Source organism: Echeneis naucrates, chromosome 16, assembly GCF_900963305.1.
Source record: "Echeneis naucrates chromosome 16, fEcheNa1.1, whole genome shotgun sequence".
Lineage (NCBI taxonomy): Eukaryota > Metazoa > Chordata > Actinopteri > Carangiformes > Echeneidae > Echeneis > Echeneis naucrates.
This window is the reverse complement of record NC_042526.1, coordinates 2,268,118-2,290,277: the sequence shown is the minus strand read 5'-3', so window position 1 is coordinate 2,290,277 and position 22,160 is coordinate 2,268,118. Positions and strand designations below refer to the sequence as shown.

At 42.9% G+C, this 22,160-nt stretch overlaps 1 protein-coding gene and 1 non-coding gene across 2 annotated transcripts; both read left to right on the top strand.

Annotated features, from left to right (window-relative positions):
* The first annotated feature begins 2,688 nt into the window (after nucleotides 1–2,688).
* Nucleotides 2,689–20,153, top strand: eif4g2b (eukaryotic translation initiation factor 4, gamma 2b). Its single transcript, XM_029522386.1, has 21 exons — nucleotides 2,689–2,704; nucleotides 9,278–9,386; nucleotides 10,624–10,689; nucleotides 11,149–11,274; nucleotides 12,668–12,770; nucleotides 12,936–13,067; nucleotides 13,538–13,604; nucleotides 13,699–13,850; nucleotides 14,044–14,154; nucleotides 14,517–14,699; nucleotides 15,045–15,186; nucleotides 15,332–15,495; nucleotides 15,589–15,702; nucleotides 16,116–16,244; nucleotides 16,367–16,471; nucleotides 16,791–17,006; nucleotides 17,187–17,445; nucleotides 17,535–17,739; nucleotides 17,881–18,089; nucleotides 18,352–18,473; nucleotides 18,597–20,153. Exons 1-21 carry the CDS (start codon nucleotides 2,689–2,691, stop codon nucleotides 18,660–18,662), a joined length of 2,796 nt encoding a protein of 931 aa, XP_029378246.1. The 3' UTR covers nucleotides 18,663–20,153.
* Nucleotides 15,820–15,992, top strand: LOC115057094 (small nucleolar RNA SNORD97). Its single transcript, XR_003841896.1, has one exon. It is a non-coding gene; the product is annotated as a small nucleolar RNA SNORD97 (small nucleolar RNA).
* Nucleotides 20,154–22,160: the final 2,007 nt, after the last annotated feature.

The window sequence follows — 22,160 nt, the reverse complement described above, 5'->3', positions numbered from 1 at the left end:
TCCCTCCTCCACTTCTGTGATTTATTTATACCGCTTTGAAGTTTAACGCTGAAAGCCCCTTCATCAAAAAGAAAGGAAAAAAAAAACCCTCGTCTTTCATGTGTAAATCTAGAAAGGGGCCAGGCGGTAATTTGTTAGTTTAGAGAATCAGAGAGGAAAAGGGATGGCGGGCCTCCACGTACACAGCGGAGTCAGTGTTAATTTCTCCATGTGCTCCATTGTTGATGGAGTTTCCTCAGATGCTGCTGCGAAATGAGGAATCACCTCCGATTCAGGAGAGGGGATATTAACATAAACACGTCTCGCTCCTACGTGTCGACCATTGTGCTTGGTAATTGTTAGAGCAAAATTTTAATGAATCAATTTATTTTCCTAATGAGAATATTTTGCTCGGAAAGATTACGACGCGCAGCTACTAAACTGCCCCAATTTGTTGTTTACAGGAACCAAAGGAGAGAACAAACCAGATGCTGCCTCCAGCAGATTAAGGATAACTTCCAGAAGATGTCAGGTCACTGAGGGGGAGGGGGGGTTGGATTGGGATGTCATCCTCTAAAACGTCTGTCTCCATTTTTTATTCCCGCTCAGTCCAGGACACAGCGTTTCTCTGAGCCTGTGGAGGACTGGAGGGCTTTAATGAGCGGTGGCTTTTTTAATTAGCAGCGAGGCCACTTTTCCCACTCAGTGGTCTCCTCCGTTTCAGCAGTCAGAAATTATTTAGGGATGCTTTTGCCCTCTGATGTTAGGCTGCCCATTACTGTTTGGATGACACAAATGACGGGGCGTGGTAATTGGCTTGGTACAAAATTACACAGAGGTCTGGAGTAATGCTGCATTTGAGAGCCATTCTGTGCCACTACAGCTCCTCGTTTTTCTTTTAAAAAGATAAGGTGAGGGATCAAACAACATGTGTGCTCATATTCAGGTTCAGATTTGAATGTCAGCAGGGAGCACAACAAGAAATCTTCTTTCGTCCATTTAGGGAAAAAGCTTCCCATGAATATATCAACGCCTGGCTTTCGATTTCAAAGGTTTACCTGATAGGCTTGATATATTTTTCTGTTTACTGACGGTTGTTTGTTTCCGAGATTAGTGTTGGCTCTTAATGAAAGACTTTTCTATACGTTCTACCTCCAGAATCAGACAAACAGACCAGCTCCGCCTTTCAGCATCAACTATATGAAAAGTGACACATACACAAACACATCTGTGTGTATTATACCCAGGAGCCACACGTCCTCTTTTATAATTCGCTCACAAACGTACGCATCATGAATACTTAACATGGAAGCATAAAAATTGGTAATTTGCTACTATTTTGCATGTCGAACGTCAAGTGAACTTTAAATTATTAGCCCCAAAGCAGTCTGCGGTTCAAACAGACGGCTGTATATCCTCAAGTCTAAATAGACCCAAATGCTCACAGTGAGCAGGCCCACCACTGGGACTGAGTTTCTTTGAACATTTTCACACAATTGAGCTTGTATTGATTTTTGTTGTCAGCTGAGGGAAGAGTTTGAATGGGAAGTGCTAATATTTTAATCCCAGTGTTCCCAAGACGGAGAACTACAGAGCGAAGAGAAAAACACAAACAAACAAGTATTTGTTTCGTTCATAGCTTCTGTACTTCCCGTTTAGTTAAGTTTTTTTATCATGATGGCGTAAATCTCTCACTCTTCAACCCTGAAAACGCACAGTCGCCCTGTTGAAGCCTTTAAATGGTCATTCCTGACTTCGACATGTGGCTGACGGCCAGATCAATCTCCCCACTTAGAGAAATTTGGGGGGAAAGTCTGTTAAACACATCACATCATCTGGTGATGAACCAAAAATTGACTGGATGTTTGCAAACAAGAACTCCTATTGATTTTCGCATGAAAAGTGAATTATTTCTCTGGCGTCTGCACCAGTGCTTAAAGTTTGATGTGTAGTCGTTTTGCCTTCTGGAGTCTAATTCAACCAAGCAGCTAGAAATCCCTTTGTTACGTGGCGAGCGATAACCTCTGCTGCGGGCCACTCAAACGGTAATGCCTTCTTTTAGATTAGCCTGTCAGGTACAATGTAATTGACTGGGGAGATTAAAAAGAAGATATCACAGTGCATTATTGATTCACATGTGAGGAGGGTCACATGTACTGCAGTTTATCAGCGCCTCGGCAGGCAGCCTGGGAATGGGAGACTTTATAAAACCCTCCGGGGACAAGGGGGAAGGATTAAAGGGTTGCACACAGTCAATTGTTTCTCAAGTTCCCGACTAGAGCCTATTTCTAGTCTCATGCCCACCATTACTGACCCCATTTTGGAAAACAAGATGTCTGGCACAAACCAAGAGGCAGCTCTCAACATAAATGACAGTAGAGAGGATTCTGGTCTCAGATTTACATAAAAGGGCCGGCGAGGGGAAGATTAACAGACCAAATGAGAAACCCGCCAATCAAGATATCTGTTACCAAGGCAGCACACAACCAGACTACACAATCAACATGCAAGGGTACTTTGAGAACAAGACGGTTTGATGTCTACCTGGATTAGAACCTGAGTTCTTAGCGGGTTTGCAAACAAGTGGCTGATTGGAATTTTGCCCGTATTTGGTCAAAAAGCAAAGTATATATAAATTTTGTTGTTACGCTTTGAGTCATTTAACCCGAGGCGGCCCCAAAGCTAATTCAATCTAAAAGCTGCCGATGCATGGCGACACCAGGAGGTAAAATCAAAGGCGTGACCAAAATCTTGCAATACGGTCCACCTTCAGATTCTCTAATCGGATCCCAAGCGCTTCTTTTGGAGTCTATTTTTTTGAGGAAGCAGTCTCTGCATTTTACCAACTTTGCTTGAAACCCACAAATGACACTTCTGTTCCAATTAGCCGTTTACCAGAATACTCTTCTTGCACAAACCTCGGAGCCGGTGTTGTTGGCGGTGGCAGACAGCAGAGCCAGAGTTTTTTCCTCAGTAAACAACATCCCCCTCTCACGGAATACATGCTTCGTGCTTGTTAAGCCGAGGTCTAGTGAAGCTGCACTACCTCCTCCGCTGTGATAGCTTTCTCCTTGTGTGATGATTGAATGTCAAAACAGCAAAAATAAGCAGATTCTCCGAACCCTCATGCACTGCCAGCGTCTCTTTTTGAGTCAGCTAAAAACAAATCTATTGTATATTCTTCTGGGCTAGCTCGAGTGCTGATTGGCTGACAGTCGAGGATTTCTCTCTCAGGTGTGAATTTTGTGTGAACACTGAGCGTGAGGAGCTGGGAAAAAATCGCCTGCTGAGAAAACCCTTCTCTGGATAAATAGAGGCTCTGAAATGTGTGAGAAAGGTCACACTCATCTCAAGGGGAGAGTGAAGGAGTGTCTCATTCATATTTTCTGTGTTTTCCGAAGGTCAGAGACAAATACACATATGAGTGGGTTAAAGGTGAGCCTCGTATAAATGGCCGGCGTTCGGAGGTGCAAGCATGACCTTGTCAGTCGCAAACTGTTTATGCTTCTTTAGCACACACACACAAAAAAGGCATTCAATGGGAGTACTTCAATTTAGGAAGACACTTTGACATGCAGTTGCAAGAAATGACTTACAACAGAATCTGTAAATGTTTTTCCGTGCACTGTGACTAATATGTGAAAGTGCTCGGTGTTCCACGCTTCTCTCTTTTAAACCATCAGATCTTCCTTATATCTTCTCCACCATACAGATACAGATCGAGTCACTCAAGCTGCTTTCTAAACGAAAAAGAAAAGTCTTGCTTTAACAGTCACCGAGCAATAAACGCGTCAATGGCAAAGAACATATTGGCTGTTTATTCCTGCTTGTTGACAGTACCTGGTTCTTTTACATGCCCTTTTTAAATCCTATTAAGAGAAACACAAACAGAGCTCGATGTTCACCTTATGTGACAGCTTTACTGACTGTTTAGATTAAAGAAATGAGCTGTTCATCCACTTCTACTGTGCATGCATATGTTACAGTTTTTGTAAATCTTTAGCCCAATCTGTGGCCTTTATTTAGAGCAGCAGATGCCTTTCTGTAGTGACAGCAAATGTTTCTTACGTAGAAGAAAGCATAAAAGAATGATGGCTGCCATGCCTGTGCATGATGCTTAATTGATATCCTGCAGCGGAAGGTTGTGTTCATGTATTTTTTAATGTTATCAGTATTAATATAGGCTCAAAATAACCCTCAGACTATGTTCAGATGAAAGCATACAGATCTAAAAATACATTTTTTTGTTTTATCCCTCCCTTTTCGCCCTCCATCCAATTACATTCCATGTCCACGATGTCTGCAAGGCTCCAGGTGGACCTCTGGGCATAAATCCACATGCAGCCCCAAATTTATGACACACATGGACTTGCAAGGAGAGTGTCTTATAAACAAGACCACATGGGCGTCTGGGTTTTTGTGTCTGTGTGCCTGGATTGTGAATCAGCATCAGCACTGTTTGAAAACAGTCTCCAGTGTAGAGACCGTTCAGAGAACCCAGACATGTATCAGTTAAACTGTGAGGAAAAGGTATCGCCACCTTCACCTTCTTCTAGGCTATAACTCGTTTAAAATCAGTACAGCTGAATACATAGTGCAGATGTTGTCATGTGATTATTTTGTCAGAGGCTTCATGAAACTGTCAATCAAAACATTAAATTGTGATTGTAGCAGTCCAGAATTTAAAGCTGGCCTTGGTTAACGATTAGGATCTGCTGCCATGTTGTTGTTTTCTGCAGTTGTCTGTTGACAGCAGGAAAGGAATATAAGAAAAATTAAGTCATTAAATAAAGTTATGTGTAGTAATAAAATGCAGCAGATGGGTAGTGAAAATGATCTGGGGGAAAAAAAAAAAAAGCTTGTTTTGTTTCATCGTCTTATTTATCAGCTTATTGTTGAAGTAGTCAAAATAACCAGAACCGAGCCAATAGTTTAATTTCCCTTAGCAAGTTATCATCACACAGCCCGGGCCTTGTCTCCTAACACTGCACAAATATCAGTATGGATATGGACGCAAGGTCCTGAGCTAATTAAATCTGTAATCACGCTGTACTTTAGCAACACAAAGGGGGGGCTGAGGTTGGTGCGAAGGCTGGCTGGTGGTTTAAACGAGGGCCAGTGGACAGTTATTTAATAAAGACAGCTAATTATAATTGAGACAGCGATCTTTATCCTCGTAAAGCAATAAGACTGGTTACTGCAGACCTGCAAGATAAAAGTTTTCCTGAAGGAAGAGAGGAGAACAAAGAGGATGGAAAGAGAGAGAGAGAACAGCATGATAGTGTTGTCAAGGGTACGGCACACAAGTGTTTTATTTTGTCTGCAGGGTTTGAAGTCAGTGGATGTGATAGGGGAAGGTAATAGAATTCAGGAGAGTGTGCATCCTAATGGAGGACAGAGCATCATGTGAACAAAGAGTCCCTGAACCTTCCCTCCACCGGAGGGCTCATCCTGCCCTCTAGTGGAAAACTGAACAAACCACATTTAAGCTTGATTATCAGCTCTCCTCTCCTTCCCATTTGCTGCTACAGTTTGGCAAAACCGTGCTATGTTTCATCCATTTATCTTCATTTATGCACATAATTACCGACAGCACATCTTCTCATTTTCTAACCACAAGAGGCAGGTGCAGTATTTCAATAATCTGATCGTACTTTTAGTGCCTGTGTTCACTGTAAGAGGGTTTACTGCAGGTGCATGCAGATTCCTCTTAATCCATCCTTCAACATCAAAACAGTGTAATTATGTGTTATTATGATTATATTACATTTTCTTTGCTAATTAATTGATTCTCTCATGCAGATGTGTCTCAATCGAAAGGGCATGGAAAAATTTGCATGAAAGCCTGCTATCCAAATCATTACTACCACTGAATACTAATATTATTAAGATAGAAAATGGAAAATAATAGCTCTGTGAATCTGTGATAAATAACTTCCTGCATATAGTGCAATTATATATGTATAATCACTAAATGAATGGGAAAAAGAGTTGACAGTAGATATCGCTGCCTTAACCTGAAAGGCTTTTAGAATTAGGCCAATGCCTTTATCTGTTTGCACCTTTGCAAAGCTTAAACACAGTGTGTGGACAAAGTAATGGAACAATCTGCACCAAAGCAGACGAGACGAATAATAATAGCAAAGTCAGATCATCTCTTCTCCAGAAAGAAGCTGCTCAGGTGTGGAGAGAGTTTGCCCCTGAAGTTAGCCAGCTGCAGAGGTCCAGCTTGTGCATTTTTATGTTTTAGTGTCTCTAGTATGTGAATGCAAAACGCATTATCCAGACACAATTGTCCACACCACTGACAACGTGGAGTTTAATGATACATTCAGTGATTGGCCCTGCAATCTTCCTAACAGATCTTCCCTAATGGATCCACATTCCTGGAGATGATTCTTTATTCACAGTTTTTCGTGCAAACAAAAGCACTCTTCTTCAATGTGTATGCGGGTTTGACTGCTACTCTGCAGCAGGTATCCGCTGCACTCATTTACAGAGCTGCTGTTTATTTGGATTTGTTTGGTGGTGTTTAGTTCTTTTTACTTTTCTTCAACTCAAACAACGAAGGAGGAATCAAAAAATCACCTGATGTAATGTTGGTCTGGAGTAAAATATCTGTATCCACTTTTCTTAGATTATAGTTTTAAATTAACATGACGACTCATTTACGTTTGAGTCCAGCATCACCAGATCATTTCATTTCATCGATTAGCTGTAATAGTGGCTGATTTATTGCTTGGTTGATATAAAACCACATAAATACGCCTGCTGGTATTTGAATTTTAGATTTGTTTCCCTGAAGTTGAAGTCATGTTACTTTATCAATCTGCCAATTTATGTGGGTGAATTCAAAAATATTTAACACTACCCAAGTTTTATTTTCAATGTCAATATTATAGTATTAGGCTGTGCATAGATGTTTTCCACAAACTCATTTTACTTTTTGTGCTAATGATGAAAAACTTGTGTTTTTCTAGCTGCAGTGCTGCAGGAGAGGTGAAGAGGTGGAGGGTTGATTAACTGAAAGTGCCAGAGGGAATTTTGTGGAGTCTAAGGTGATGGAGGTCTCCAGTTATTCCCCTGCCTGCATGGAGAAGAGGCGGTCATGACCCCGCTCTGCAGACTGAGTGGTGTAGCAGTTTGGCCTTGGATAACTGTTGCAGCTCCAGCCCTGGCATATGTGAATAAAGTGAAAATGAAGTAAGTTATTACTTTTTTTGACGCAGGATTGTGATTGACAGCAGATTGTTGATTTTCTTTTGCGTTTACATCAGCACAGGGTTAACAGGGTGAATGATTGAAATGTGGGGTTAGGGGGTTCAAGATACCTGATGAAAGATCAATCTCTCATATAACCTTTGAATTCAGAAACTATATCACATAATAATAAAACTGCATCACTATTGTGTGCCTCTGGCATCCAGTCTACTGAGTAGTCTCAGTACACAGAAATTGACAGAAATTCAAAAAATTACAGATATGTAATTATCTAATTAATATATGTATTCCATATAAATCATTAAAAAGAAGGAGATATGATTCAAACAAATTCCAAAACCAAACTGGAAGTTAAATAATTTGGTGATATGTTCATTAACAAAATAACTTCTGCCAAGCATATATATATATGTGTGTGTGTGTTTGGAATTCGCTGAGGGCATCAAAAATAATTTGATTGCACAGTGAAACGTGTTTCTTTACTGTGCAAAATGAATTTGAATTTATCAAAATATCACCCATCGTTCGCTGCAGATGTTAATTAATGTGTCAATCAACCGAAGAAGGCGGGCTCTTTGTTTGGGCTTCGCCTGCTGATTGGTTGACGCGCCTCACCGGAACCAGCTAAAAAAAAGAAAACGGCCAAATCTCTTACGTGATTGGACAAAAATCGACATAGCAACAAGATACGTATCCAATGCAAATGGCTGACTTTTCTGCCCCCCCCCTCCCTCCCTCCTCCCTCCATAAGGCAGCCAGAGTCCGAGCCTCTCTCCCGGCTAGCTACAGCAAACACGGCAGGCAGGCAGGCAGAGGGCTGGTCGATGTGTGGCTCATCTTTCTGCTCTCCTGATTCCCCCTCAAAAAAAAAAAAAACAAACAAACAAAAAACAACAACAAACAACTCCTCTTTTCTTTTACAGCTGATTTATTTTCTTCTTTTGGTGGCCACGTAAAAATCCAAAACTGAAGTTGCTTCAGTAAAGGTAAGGTTTTTTTGTTTTTTTTTTTGCAGAACAGCTATCCAAAATGGCTTCTGCTAGCTAAGCTAAGCTAAGCTAACTAACTGTAGCAGTATTAGCTTGGCAGCCGGCAGGTAGCTTTTAGCCAGCTTTAGCTCTCCGATGCCTCAGCTGATTTACGGTTTGGTAGGAAATGGCGGCGTCGTCGTCTTGATAACTCTTAATTTTGTGTTTTGCAAGAAATTTTACAAATGTAATATATATATATATATATATGTAAAAGAGGTGAAAAGTTGATTGTGCATCATGTATAACGATCTCGTCGCTGGGGTGAGTCCGGGTTGTTCCGCTGCATCAGATCCGTGCCCCGGCTCTCCTAAACCGGCCTTAAATTCATATGTCAAGGCTCGACCGTGATGTGATGGCGATGGCACAGTGGGTTGGGTAGTGTTAGCGGCTAACCACGCCGCCCTGCCCCGTTTCACTGCATTATGGTGGGAGGGAGGGCGACGACTGTGATGGTGGTGGTAGTGGTGGTGGGCTAACGTTTGGTTGGCAAGCTAGTCCTGTCACTGAGAAGCACGTAAAATATAAGAAACCCTACAAATATTCTGCAGACGTAGCCTCTCATTTTTTGTTGGCACAGCCGATTAAAGTTGTGTTATGTCGTAGAAAATACGGACACTGCGGCGGGGTAAACATCACGCCAGTGTCGTGACGTAGCTCACTTATGGATTTAGCCACCTAGCCGGCTAATTAGTTGGCGTTAGCATCGTAGCTGACGCATATATTTTTTAATTGTTGTTGGGGAAAAAAAGAAGTATAATCAAGGTTTCGACTCTTAAAGCTGTCACACACGTCCGTGTCCAACTAATATACATATGTACCGTGTCGTGTAAGAAGGTTTCCGTGCTAATTTTGTCTTCTGCTCAGGCCTATAACAAAGACTTAGCTGCTGAACTGTTTATGAAGCTGAACAGACGATGTCCATACAAAAAGGCTGGATAACTCAAAAGTGCCTAGTTGAATGTTGGAATTATTATACAGGTCATTGTTTACATGCATACTTCGCACACATGCTGTTACTGATTGCATTCCCCCTTTCTCTTCCCCAGCACCGTTTTCCCCACCCCTTCCTATTATTCTTATTCTTTTGAGTATTCTTCATTGTCAAGCCGCCAAAGTGGAGAGTGTGGTTGCAGAAGGGGGTGCTTCTCGTTTCAGGTAATGGCCCAAAACTTGCACAGGAAATGCCAACATAGTCTCTCTTTTTTTTTCTTTTTTTTTCTTCTATGGTTAACCTTCTGCAAGCATTTTGGGCAGGAACTTCCGGCCTTTAGAACAAAGCAGGATGTGGGAAAGGCTCAAAATGGCTGTCAGACATTTCTCTGGAAAACCTTTTTGGGGAAAAAAGAGGATGGGTGGGGGGGGCATCGACATAACGAGCTGTGGGAGGGTTTCTGTCATGTTGACTGTGAAGTGGGTATGATGGCACGTACCCAATTCATTGTGATGGGTCATAGTTGAAAGGGTGCCTCACAATGGATTGAGGTTTTGAAATGGCTAGATTGAGTGTTAAAAGCTGGTCTAGTGGTGCAGCTTCTAAAAGGGTTCATGAGCCATTTCAAATGACTCATGGTGATCAATCGTGGTTTTATAAATTCCTTTATAATAGCTTCATGGTGCTCGGTGTAAACAACCAGCCCCGGTCCACTGCAGATCCTAACCCTGTAGAGAAAATGAAGCGTCATTTGATGACATTGAAAAGAACAGCAAAAATAGTGCTGACTACGAGTGTTTTGTTGATAGATTCATTAGATCTATTCGTTACCCTTTATCACTCTGATTTTGAGCACAAGCCTTTTGGGAAAACTTGAGCAACATGACATTGATTGAAATTGCAAACTGCAAATTTATAATAGAAGGTAAAGGGGGCAAAGCTTGTTACACAACCAAAACACAAATTAGTGGTAATCCATTTATTTGGTGAGCAATTACCTCGCATGGTTGGCTGAACCATGGCTACACATTTTAGCTGTGCTCCCCTCCATTGATTGAATGGAACACTAATTCACACACCGTCACCTTGAATGCACTCCGTTTGCCAGTGTTGTTTCTAAATGTGCACATTGTTATTCTTGGAGCTGCATCTCTGGTTCTCCAGCAACAGTCACAGCAAGAATTCAACATAGATTTTCCTGCAGCCTTGAAACACATAGTTGTTTTTGTGAATTCAGATTTAGATAGAATAATAAAGACACCCTCTCAGATTTTGCTTTTGCAGTTTTTAAAATGCAAATTTATCTGGCGGCACTTGTTCCTTATTGTCTTCTCCAGTGTAAATTAATGCTATGTGCATGAAAAAGCAGGGCATAAATTTATCTCATAATGAGGTGAAGTTAAAGGATCGTTGCGTCTGTGCAGTGCTGCATGCGTATAATGTGTCCTCATTTTTCTGCAGTGCTTCTTCGGGGGGAGGAGGTGGTAGGGGTGCACCTCAGCACTATCCCAAGACTGTCGGCAACAGGTTTGTCATTGCATTCCCCCCCCCACCCCCACCCCAAGAGAGCCGTAGTGATTTAACAAATAGGACTATGGCAAAGTACTGTTGTAAGTCATTTCCTCCATTGCAGAGAAAATAAATGGACTAGACAACTTTGTTGATTAGAGAATTCCAGGAAACTCTGATATGAATACCCAGAAGTCATTTAGCACGTCGTCAGTCAATCTCTGATAGTGTAGACTTGTAGACTTGTTTGTAGACTATCTGGAGTCATATTACAAAATGGAGGAAAGTTATTTAAGTGTACATTGTCAGGCCACTGGCATAGTGAAATAATGAACAAATATGACGGGCCAGGTAGTGCAGCATTTGCAGTAGAACTATTATTCACTAGAACAATAGCTGTATCACAAGTGTTTCTGTACCAACTGCGATATCGTTATATTGTGTGACAGTTCACTCAATCTTTGTTTACTTCTGCAGCGAGTTCCTGGGGAAAACCCCAGGGCAAAGCGTTCAGAGATGGGTTCCTTCACGAAGCACTAGACGAGATGTCAACTCCAGCAACGAAAAAGAGCGACACGATGCAATCTTCAGGAAAGTGAGGGGGTAAGTTAAAACCCAAGTGCCTTTTTCAAGAGTTAATTATCCCTCCCTAAGGCCAAAAAACATATTTTTTGTGGCCTCCTCCTTGACTCTCTATGTAGCCTTACCCCGTAGGAGCGTGCAGGAATTTTCTCTCTTTTGAGCTGAAACCATATCAATTGTGTCCAGTTCTTGAGAAATTTAAAAAAACCCATCACATCAACAGATAAGTGTGGCCTGGCCTGGAAAAATCCATTCATGCCTGTAGAGCTGGTCTGAAGAAAATAATCCAGTAAATCTTTGGCTCACATTGGCTCACCTTTTGAGGATTATTGTTCAAAGGTTACAGGACTTGCCTCAAGAAAATACCTGACTAGATTTCAGTTTCCTCTGGTTTTTAAAACCTATTTTTCTTAAACTGTGTAAGACCAAATCGGTGTACACAAACTGTTGTGTGCTCATCAGGGTGAAACTGTTGGACTGTGTAACAATATAACGTTGTCATTATGATGACATACGCTTTACGAAAGAGAGACTTGAGTCCCGTTCCCCTCTGTGTCAGGTGATGTTTATGAGCACAAAACAGGAGATGAAAGTGTTTGCCCAGGAATGTAGTTTGCAGCTGGCCAGCACAGGACGCAGTTGTTCCACTATGGAGTCTCAGCGTTGTGAAATTTAGTAAACTACTGCACATGTTTATCTCTGTGCAATAATTAGGCCCAATTTAGACTTTTAGACTTGTGCTGCTCAGCTGTACAGTTGAATGAAGCGATTGGGAAAGTCCCACAGGACCTCTCATTATATCCTGGGCACAGTTCCTCTTCTTGCTGCAATGCTCTTCTAATTTGAAAAGATGTCCAGCACTAACTCAAACATTGACTCACACACTGAGAGAATATTTTGCTCTCACTGGCTGCAAAGCCAGAGAAGAATGAGAAACTCACTGTGCATAATTAGATGTAAACAAACCCTGTCAATTATTATAATTAATAGTCTGTGTTGCAGTGGTGTGAAGGGGTGCTTATGCAGTGAAGCATTACAATTTGGTTGATGGTTAACTTTTGTAAGACTACAATTAAGGTGTAATGCAGCATAAAACAATAATGGAGTGGGTTTGACTCAACATCAATTACATTGCCATGTTACACTGTCTCAAATACCTTTGTTAGACGGATACAGAGGTCCAGAGCAAACCTCCATTTTTCAACATAGGCAACATACTGCTCAGATTTACATTTTTGTAATAAGTTTAAGATTGCTATGTGATTTCTATCATTTATAACTCCTCTTTAGCTCAAGACTCAATGAAAGACTCCCCCCCCCCCCCGCATCTTGATCCTGCACTGTCATCCTCACTTCATTCTCTTGCTGCCTCACTCTCCTTTTTGTTTTTTGTTTTCCCCTTTGTGTTGTCTAGCATACTCAACAAACTCACGCCTGAGAAGTTTGACAAGCTATGCCTTGAGCTCCTGAACGTGGGCGTAGATTCAAAACTCGTCCTTAAAGGAATCATCTTGCTAGTAAGCGCTGTTTTTCATTCTTAAGAGATCTGTATAATGGAAATGAATTCATCAATAGTTGGCAGGCTGCAATGAGTGACTCATACCCAGACGCTGCATGCTTTTAATGATCTGAGTGGTATCTGATTTCTCCCTCCTATCCCTCCCTTCCCTCTCCCCTCTCAGATTGTAGACAAAGCCCTAGAAGAGCCGAAGTATAGCTCGCTCTATGCTCAGCTATGTCTGCGCTTGGCAGAGGACGCACCAAATTTTGATGGCCCTTCATCTGAGATCCAAACATCCCAAAAGCAGAGCACAGTGAGTGCAGCTGTTCATATTCTTCTGGACAGTTACTTTCTATCAAACATCATCATCTGTTTTCTATTAGTTAATTTAAGCATATTTATTTTATTAGGGATGATGCAATTAAACAAATTTCTAGTGCAAAATAGAAGTTTATTATTATTATTATTATATTATTTACTGCAAATTTTTGTCTTGTTTTGGGCTTTTGCCTGTTTAATTACGTCAGCAAAAGTAACACTATACAACAGATGATATATTTGACATTCAGTGAGTTAAAAATATATAAATATGACTATTTTTAAAATTCACATTTTCAGTGTATTTTTTATTTATTTTTTTTTAAGGGCCATTCTTGTGTTTTTTATGAAGCTAGTTTTCCTTAATGATTATAACACTGTGCAAATGTGCTTTTATGGAAGCGCTTTACCTTGGTTTTTGCTTGTTGCCTGACGTCTAACTGATGGGTGTCTTTGTTGCTGCAGACCTTCAGAAGACTGCTGATTTCCAAGCTTCAAGATGAATTTGAAAACCGCACCAGAAATGTTGAAAGTAAGTGCCTGTCATGTGATGTGCAGCAGTAGCGTTTTTATTTTTTTAACCACAGCCTGTTCACTAACCGCACTCCCCTGGTTCTAACCCTCAGTCTATGACAAACATGACAACCCTCTTACTTCTGAGGAGGAGGAGCAGCGTGCCATTGCCAAGATCAAGATGCTTGGCAACATTAAATTCATCGGGGAACTTGGCAAACTCGACCTCATCCATGAATCTATCCTTCATAAGTGCATCAAAACAGTACGTGCTCATTCTTGTGTGTTCTGAATCCTACATCCTTTGAATATGAATGAAGGCGCTGTGTCATTTGATTGTACAAGATGGTCTGAGTTACAACCACAAAAGAAATTCTGCTATCCTTGATCCAAACAGAGCAGAATGCCATGTGTAACGCCCACTGTGCTTTCCCTTTCCCATCTATCTTTATCTCAAGCTTCTGGAAAAGAAGAAGAGAGTCCAGCTCAAGGATATGGGGGAGGATCTGGAGTGCCTCTGTCAGATAATGAGAACTGTGGGGCCGAGACTCGACCATGAGAAAGCAAAGGTAACAACTCCAGTCTGTCATGGCCACCATAAACCAATGCCATCTGGCCCATATCGTTGAAGTCGTAATACTAAGGGCCAGTTAGACATTGGGCCAATTCCTGCAAAAAATAAAGCAAGAACTGGGAGTAAAACTAAAAAATTCTTAACGTTCCCAAACAATTTACAATTTTGTCTAGCTGGAAGGCTGTTGGGTGTATTTTTTTTTTCTCTCCCCCCATGTTGTGGCTTAGTTCGCCATCTGCCTGGACACAGCTCCACCTAATGCCCCAGCTGGCTCACAGCTGTGGCTAATCTAACTCCTGCAGCCATAATATATGTACTAGCCTCTGCTGTGTCTCACCCCCGTCTTCCTGTCTCCAGTCTTTAATGGATCAGTACTTTGGCCGTATGCGATCCTTAATGAACAACAAGGAGTTGCCTGCTAGGATCCGCTTCCTGCTGCAAGATACAGTGGAGCTGCGAGAAAACAACTGGATCCCCCGCAAGGCTTTCATTGACAACGGACCAAAGACGATTAACCAGATCCGCCAGGATGCAGTGAAAGTGAGTCCAGGGAATTTATTATGCTCGTTCATATTGCCCATATTTTGAGATGATTGATAGCTAATGCCAACCATTGGTAGCTGCGGTTAGGACGAGCATGTGTTAATGATACATAAATTAGTGTCACAGCATTAGAGCCACATTTCCCCCACAAAAACAAGTTTCTGCACAAGTCAAGCCCAGTCTTGCTGAGAAGAGTGAGCCAGCAAGACATTTTCCTTACAACAAAGGATGTAATTTAAGTTTCTGGTTTCATAACAGCCCAGCAATTAGGAATTCAACTTCAGTTCTGTTAATCACCGTAATCACTTAAATGTAAATCGGCTGTATTGTGTGTTCCTGTAGGATTTGGGTGTTTTCATCCCAGCACCCATGTCTCAGGGGATGAGGATGGACTTCTTCCTGGAAAGCCCCTTCTTACCCCACAGACTGAAACTGGACAGGGAGACTCTTGGCGGATTGGCGGACATGTTCGGACAGATGCCAGGTATTTCCGTTCAGTGTGCTCTCATCTTTTAAATGTTCACTCTTCCTGTAGTTGTGTTCATGTGAATACTGAACATGTTTGGTAAATGGGCTTACTTCATGTGTTACTGCCAGAGAGGCTCAGTGATGCTGCCTTTCTTTCTCAGGCAGTGGGATTGGAACTGGTCCGGGGGTCATTCAGGATAGGTACTCGCCCACGATGGGACGCCATCGAACCAACCCACTCTTCAACGGCCACGGTGGCCACATCGCCCCTCCACCACAGTCACAGTTCGACATGGTGCCCAAGTCCTTTGTTAAGTCCAACCAGGTAAACCTGCTTCCAGTGAAGAATGTTTCTCTGCGAAGCTTGAGCTGAAGCGTTTAAAAAAATCCTTTTTCTGCTTGTACGACTGTTAAACAGGTTCAGAACCAGCATTTCCTCAACCAGAACCAGAACCACATTGCCCAGCAGCAGGTGCAGTCCAAGGACATGCCTCCACGATTCAGCAAGAAAGGACAGCTCAACGCTGATGAGGTAAAAAGTCGTTGTCCTAGAAATACTTTCAACGGTGTAAAAAAACATTGAATGTATGAAGCCTGATCTTTTGGTAAGAACACGTTCATGACTTAAAGGTGTCAGTGTAAAGTCTTCATGCCCGCTGATTATGAAAAGACGCGTTATTCTGAGGAATAAACCGGCCACCAGTCTTCTACCTTTGCCTCCATCTTTCTCCTCAATCTTTCCTCCTCTCTCCCCCTCTCTCTTTCTCCTCTCTGTAAACTGGTGGATGGTCCGCTGACTGCGATTATGAGATATGAGGGCATGGAAAGGGCGAATATGCCCACTTTAATATATATATATTTTTTATTTTTTATTTTTTTTTTAAATAACATCCTTGACTAATCGCATGCCGTTTTCTCCGTTCATGATGCCTCATGGTCCCACAGATAAGCCTCAGGCCTGCTCAGTCATTCCTCCTGAATAAGAACCAGGTACCCAAGCTCCAGCCTCAGATCCCTAACATGATGCCTCCCAGTGCTCAGCCCCCACGCACCCAAACACCGCCTCTGGGGCAGGTGAGAAGATTTCTTGCACAAGAAAGTAGATTGCAAAATGAGGATGGAAGATGTAAATGAAAGACAGTGGCATGGATGTGATGGCGTTTGGTGGAGCTGATCACAAACCCTTTTCACCTCAGCCTCCACAGCTTGGCCTGAAGACCAACCCGCCGCCCATCCAAGAGAAACCTCAGAAGACAAATAAGAAACCACCTCCTGCCAAGGAAGAACTTCTAAAGATGACGGTGAGACAAACTGTGTGCATAAACCATGTTTAACTGCTAAGTTCTAAGATAACTCAGGATAAATCAGGTCTCGACAAGCTACCGTTCAAATGGAACTCACCGGTGTGACCAGAAAATGAGTTGTAAAATAAATATGCTGCTTCTCTCGTAGCTTTGTCTAATTAGCTGTTTACATTTGCATAATGTTTATTGCAAGCAATCAGCGGATATCCTGCTCACTGCCAGAAAAAGGGATTTATGCCTGGTAGGTTTATGTTTGTCTAATGAAGGCCGGTGCTCAGACTGACATTTCTGTACGCTTTAACAATCCTCTCTCAAGGAGGCGGTCATGACTGAGTACTTGAACAGCAAGAACCTGACTGAAGCTGTGAGCGGCGTGCGAGAGATGAAGGCTCCTAAGCATTTCCTGCCAGAGATGCTCAGTAAGATCATCGTGTGCTCCCTGGACCGTCCCGATGAGGACAAAGAGCACGCCAGCACTCTGATCCACACTCTGCGCATCGAGGGCCTCATCACTGGAGAGAACTTCATGCAGGTGCGTTAACAGATGTGTGTACTGAGCAAAAGGCTCACCTAGGAATGAAAACCCTAACCCATCCATCAAGTTCAGTCCCCTAAGCAGCTCAAGCACCACAACTTAATTCTGACATTTTGAAAATTGTGATGAAGCGCCCGCAAAGGCTGCTGTTAATCTTTGAACCCCACGCTCCTGCAGGCTTTCCTCAACGTCCTAGACCAGTGCCCCAAGATCGAGTTGGACGTTCCCCTGGTGAAGTCCTACCTGGCCCAGTTTGCGGCCCGGGCCATCATAGCGGAGCTGGTGAGCGTGGCGGAGCTGGCTCACCCCTTGGAGAACGGCACCCACTTCCCCCTCTTCCTGCTCTGTCTGCAGCAGACAGCCAAGCTGAAGGACCGGGAGTGGCTCACCGACCTCTTCCAGCAGAGCAAGGTCAACATGCAGAAAATGCTCCCAGGTATGCCCCTCACCCTTCCTGTGCTCTACACCGACGATTAAGGATCGTGTGAGAAACACGCCCAACAGTGTTAAACTTCTAACTGGCAGAAATCGACCAGAACAAGGACCGCATGCTGGAGATCCTGGAGGGGAAGGGCCTGAGCTTCCTGTTCCCACTGCTGAAGCTGGAGAAGGAGCTGCTGAAGCAGATAAAGGCAGACCCCTCTCCACAGTCCATCTACAAGTGGATTAAAGACAACATCTCGCCCAAGCTCCACACCGATAAAGGCTTTGTCAACATCCTCATGACCAGGTAAATGTCCAGGGAGCTAAACCGAACTATGGCGATTACACACTTGTCATCTTCAGCAGCTGGAATAAATTCAGTTTACAGTTATGTTTAAGCGAGAAGCTGTGTGTAGTGGACCTGACCAGTTTCCTTTATGTCCCCCAGTTTCCTTCAGTACATCTCCCAGGAGCTGTGCATGGCGGAGGGCGACGAGCAGCTGGCGGCCCCTTCCAAAGAGCAGCTGGAGCAGGAGAAACAGCTGCTGCTGGCCTTCAAGCCCGTCATGCAAAAGTTCCTGCACGACCATACCGAGCTGCAGGTCAGCGCCCTGTACGCCCTGCAGGTGCACTGCAACGCCAGCGGGTTCCCTAAAGGTACGGCACCTCAGAGCGGACCGATAAATCTGCAAGTTGTATCGGTTGTACTGTGTGTCATAAATGCACCGTTAACCCAAGAATCCAAAATTCTTTTTAGACTAGAATTGTCCTTTAAATCTATTGAGCTGTAGTCAGAAGTGCAGCAGTTCTGCACAAACCAATGGATGCTGGTTTAATTTTTTTACTTCTTTAAAGGACATGTTTAATCAAGTTACACGTTAGGGACATCACACAATTTTTCAAACTTGTGTCCACTAAGGCATGCTGCTGCGCTACTTTGTCAACTTCTACGACATGGAGATCATTGAAGAAGAAGCCTTCCTTGCATGGAAAGAAGACATTACCCAAGAATTCCCTGGAAAAGGAAAAGCTTTATTCCAGGTAAACACATCACCACCATTTTTTTTTTTTTTTTTTATCCACACACAGACAGAAGAATTGTCCTTTAGTCTGTCTGACATCAACGCAGCTTAACCAACTGATGCCTCTCCCCCTCTTCATCAGGTAAACCAGTGGCTCACCTGGCTGGAGACGGCAGAGGAGGAGGAGTCGGAGGACGAAGCGGATTGAGAAGCATGACGGTTTTAGAAGATCGACCTTCTCTCATTATAATGCTCGCCTTTTCCTTTTTATTAAACTCCATGCTTTGTTTAACCCCTTCCTACCACGCAGCACAAAGCTGCTGCCGTCTAGCAAACGAAAGCTTGTACCTGTAGGGCCTCCTGTGTTAACACCTGCACACCTGTGATGAGATGCTGGGAAGCATCGTTTGATTTTTGGATCTGTGTTGTGATCAGCTACAGGAAGCCTGGAGTGGCTCAACCATGTCTTTTTTTTTTGTTTGTTTTTGTTTTTTTTAATATATATAATTATTATTTTTGCTCTGACTGTATTAGGATTTTTTTCCCCCCATGTTTTCATTCCCACTCACTTCTTTTCTCCTCTTTCTGTATTCCCTTACAAGAAATTGGTTTATTTAAGAATATTTAGGACCCCCACCCTACCCCAACCATAATTAGTGGTGCCCTTCACTAATTATAGTAATGAAGTATAAGGCAAGTTAACAAAAGGTCTTGTCTGTGGTTTGCTTTGTGATCTTCTGTTTTGGGCCCATCCTGGATCTTTCCTCTCTTAATCGTCGTCACTCACACTTTTGGGAGGAGGGGGGGGGGTTTAAAGTCCACACACCGGCTACAGAATGAGTTTAAACAAAATGGGGAGAAGGGGCAGCTGAAGTGAAATTGAAGCATAAACTGGCAACATTTCATAGAAAAAAAAAATGGTGCAGGATTAGGAAACTTCAATGAAAATACCTGTTTCCTGGTTATTTTGGGGGGCGGTGCGCTTCAGTCAGTGATAAGCAGTTTTGTTTTGTGTTTTTTTTTGGCACACCTGCCTCTTCCTCTGTCATTAATTGCAAGAATGGTTGCAACACTTATCCTCCAGATGTTACAATATTTTAAAAACAACTGTAATCATTGGTGTGCCGCCGTAACATTTCAGAATTGTCTGTGTTTCTACCTCTTAGTTAGACTGGCTTTTTTGTTTTTGTGCTGGGAGAATGAAATCTAAGAACAAACCTGAGTCCAAGCAGACGCTGAAGTATTTGATTTAGTCCTGGCCTAATTGCACGACAAGTTGATGGAAGCAGGCTATTCTGACGTGGTTTACGAGTATTAATATTTAAGAAGAAAAAAAAAACTTGATTTTATGAATTACGAGTACCTGTAAAATGGCTTTCCTCTATTCCTGGATGATTTTTTTTTTTTTAAATGCTTCTCTGAAATTGGCAAAGTTTTAGAGTTTACTTGCCCCCCCCACTCCCCTCTCTCTCTCTCTCTCACTCTCTCTCTCGCTCACACACACACACACTATCATAAGTCTAACAGCTTTAAAAAAAAAAAAATCAAGTTTAAAAAAAAAAAAAGATTGTTTTATCCAAGAATCGTGCTCAGAAGTCATGTTTATGTATAAGGCAATGGATTTGGATCACAATGTAAGGCATTCAGAATTATTGTGCACCTCTATTGCTTTATTGTCAATAAAGTCCAGTACAATGAGCACCAACAGTCGTTCTCACTTTTTATTTGTCCAGTTGGTTTCCTGACAGAGGGAACGGTCTGGATCTGCTGGATCCCTACAGGCCGTCAGTCCTGGTCTGTGGGGATCCAGAAATATTCCACCACCCTCCTGCTCCTGCGTGGAGGCGCCGAGTCGGGCCGGTCCCCTCCGAAGGCGGGCAGCTCGTCGAAGCGACTCTGACCCAGATCCCTGCCGGCCTGTGGGGCCGAGATCCTGAACATGGTCCTGAGGAAATGTAACTCACAAATGAGTTCTGCTTTAAAGAGAAAATGTGACGTTTTCATTTTTTTTTTCAAACAGGCTGTCAGGAACCAAAACGGGGATGTTGATTTTGGGATTAGTTTTTTAACATCTGTCCTTTTTGTGCAGCTTGTTACACATTTACTGAAACATTTGAGTAAATGTGACTCGGCTCTTTGTTTACCTGGAAGAACTCCTCTCAGGTTCTTCAGGACTGGACTCTGGGGTGGAGATGAAGACGGGATCTCCCTCCTGAACAGAACCACATCACGTTAGGGCACAAACTGGTCTCACCCGGTCCAGCCTCACAGAGCTGTAGAACCATCTCACCGTAAAGTTTCTCGGGGTGCCATCTTGGTTTTTCAGGATTTTCAGCCTCTGGTCGCTCTCAGTCATGCACAGGAAGTAGCTCCTGATGTTGGCCTGACACTGTTGGGGGGTAAAAACATCTACCTTTATAATGGAGGGTCTGATTTGTTGGCTGGCGGTGAGGTGTGCCGGATGTCTTACTGCTTTATTCTGCCTCAGGGCCTTCAGGTCCTCCTCGGCTCTGAATCTCTCCGCCAGCTGCTGGTGTTTCTCCCTCCAGCTGAGGCACTCGGCCGTCCTCTCCTGTCGCTCCTTCTCCGCCAGACGCCGCTCGGCCTCGGCCTCCTGCTGAGCCTGATTGGCCTTTTGGCTCTCCTCCTCGGAGGCCGCAGCTCTGCGCCTCGAATTCATCTCGCTGTTAACACAATAATGATATTCAACCCCCCAGAATACGACGTTACTGAAGCCAGACTGCAGAGGCCGAACCCCCCGAAGGCTTCATGCCTGGTTAAAATCAGAATCTGGCTTTGTCTTATTACTGAGGAGATTATTCTCCAGTTTGAAGTGACAGGTTAAAAAGACGGGCCTTTTCAGTTTCCTCTTCATTAATTCTCTTGCTCATCGTTTAGAAGAAAATGCTACTTACTTTATATTATTTCTCTCTCCTGTGGTGACTTTATGGAAATTACTAAAGTTCCTTTGCAGCATTTTAACGTGACACCGAATGACATTAGTCTGATTGCACGTCTACATGAAAACACAGGTTTATTTTTTTGCTGTGTTTTTAAAGTCAGATAGAAACGAGGTCAAGGTCAAATGTATTTTTATAGCACATTTAAAATCAAAATGCAGAAACAGATCTGTGTCCCCCCTCGCCTTCATCACATCTCTGGGTCTCTGATTGATGAAATGTGCTCACCTCTCTTTAATTTGGACATTTTCTTGTGTGACTTGTCTCAGTTTGTGTCGCAGCTCGTTTCTGTCTTCCTCCAGGCTCTTGTTCTCCTGCAGCAGGGCCAGTTTCTCCCCAGACACCCGGTCCTGCTTCAGCTTGGCTTCGAAATAACTCTTCTCAGTTTGTGCCTGTAAAAGCTGCAGGTCGGAGTGCTGCAGCAGGTAATCAGCAGGTTATCCATCGGTCCACCGATAATGTCATTTCTTATTTCTGCCCGGACTGATTCCGGGAAAATAGAGAGGGCAGCGCTTGGCCTAAAAAAGGCTTGACATCCCTTTCGGTTAAAGATATGCCATCTGCCGTTCACGGCTCTGCTCATTAACATCAACAGCTGTAGAAATGATGGCGATTTTTCATCATTGACATTCTCTGCTCTAAATGAAAATGTGTTACTGAGAGACATCAGCTGTTTTATCATCATTTCACAATAAGACGACTAATGATGAGGGAAGATATAGTTATCTTAAAAGCGCTTTTGGATA

Bases quoted from the DNA above. Each gene is read 5' to 3' on its own strand.
- eif4g2b (XM_029522386.1), top strand. The intron at 10,690-11,148 runs GTTTGTCATTGC...TTACTTCTGCAG, and splicing joins CCCAAGACTGTCGGCAACAG to CGAGTTCCTGGGGAAAACCC. The intron at 13,605-13,698 runs GTAAGTGCCTGT...TCTAACCCTCAG, and splicing joins CCGCACCAGAAATGTTGAAA to TCTATGACAAACATGACAAC.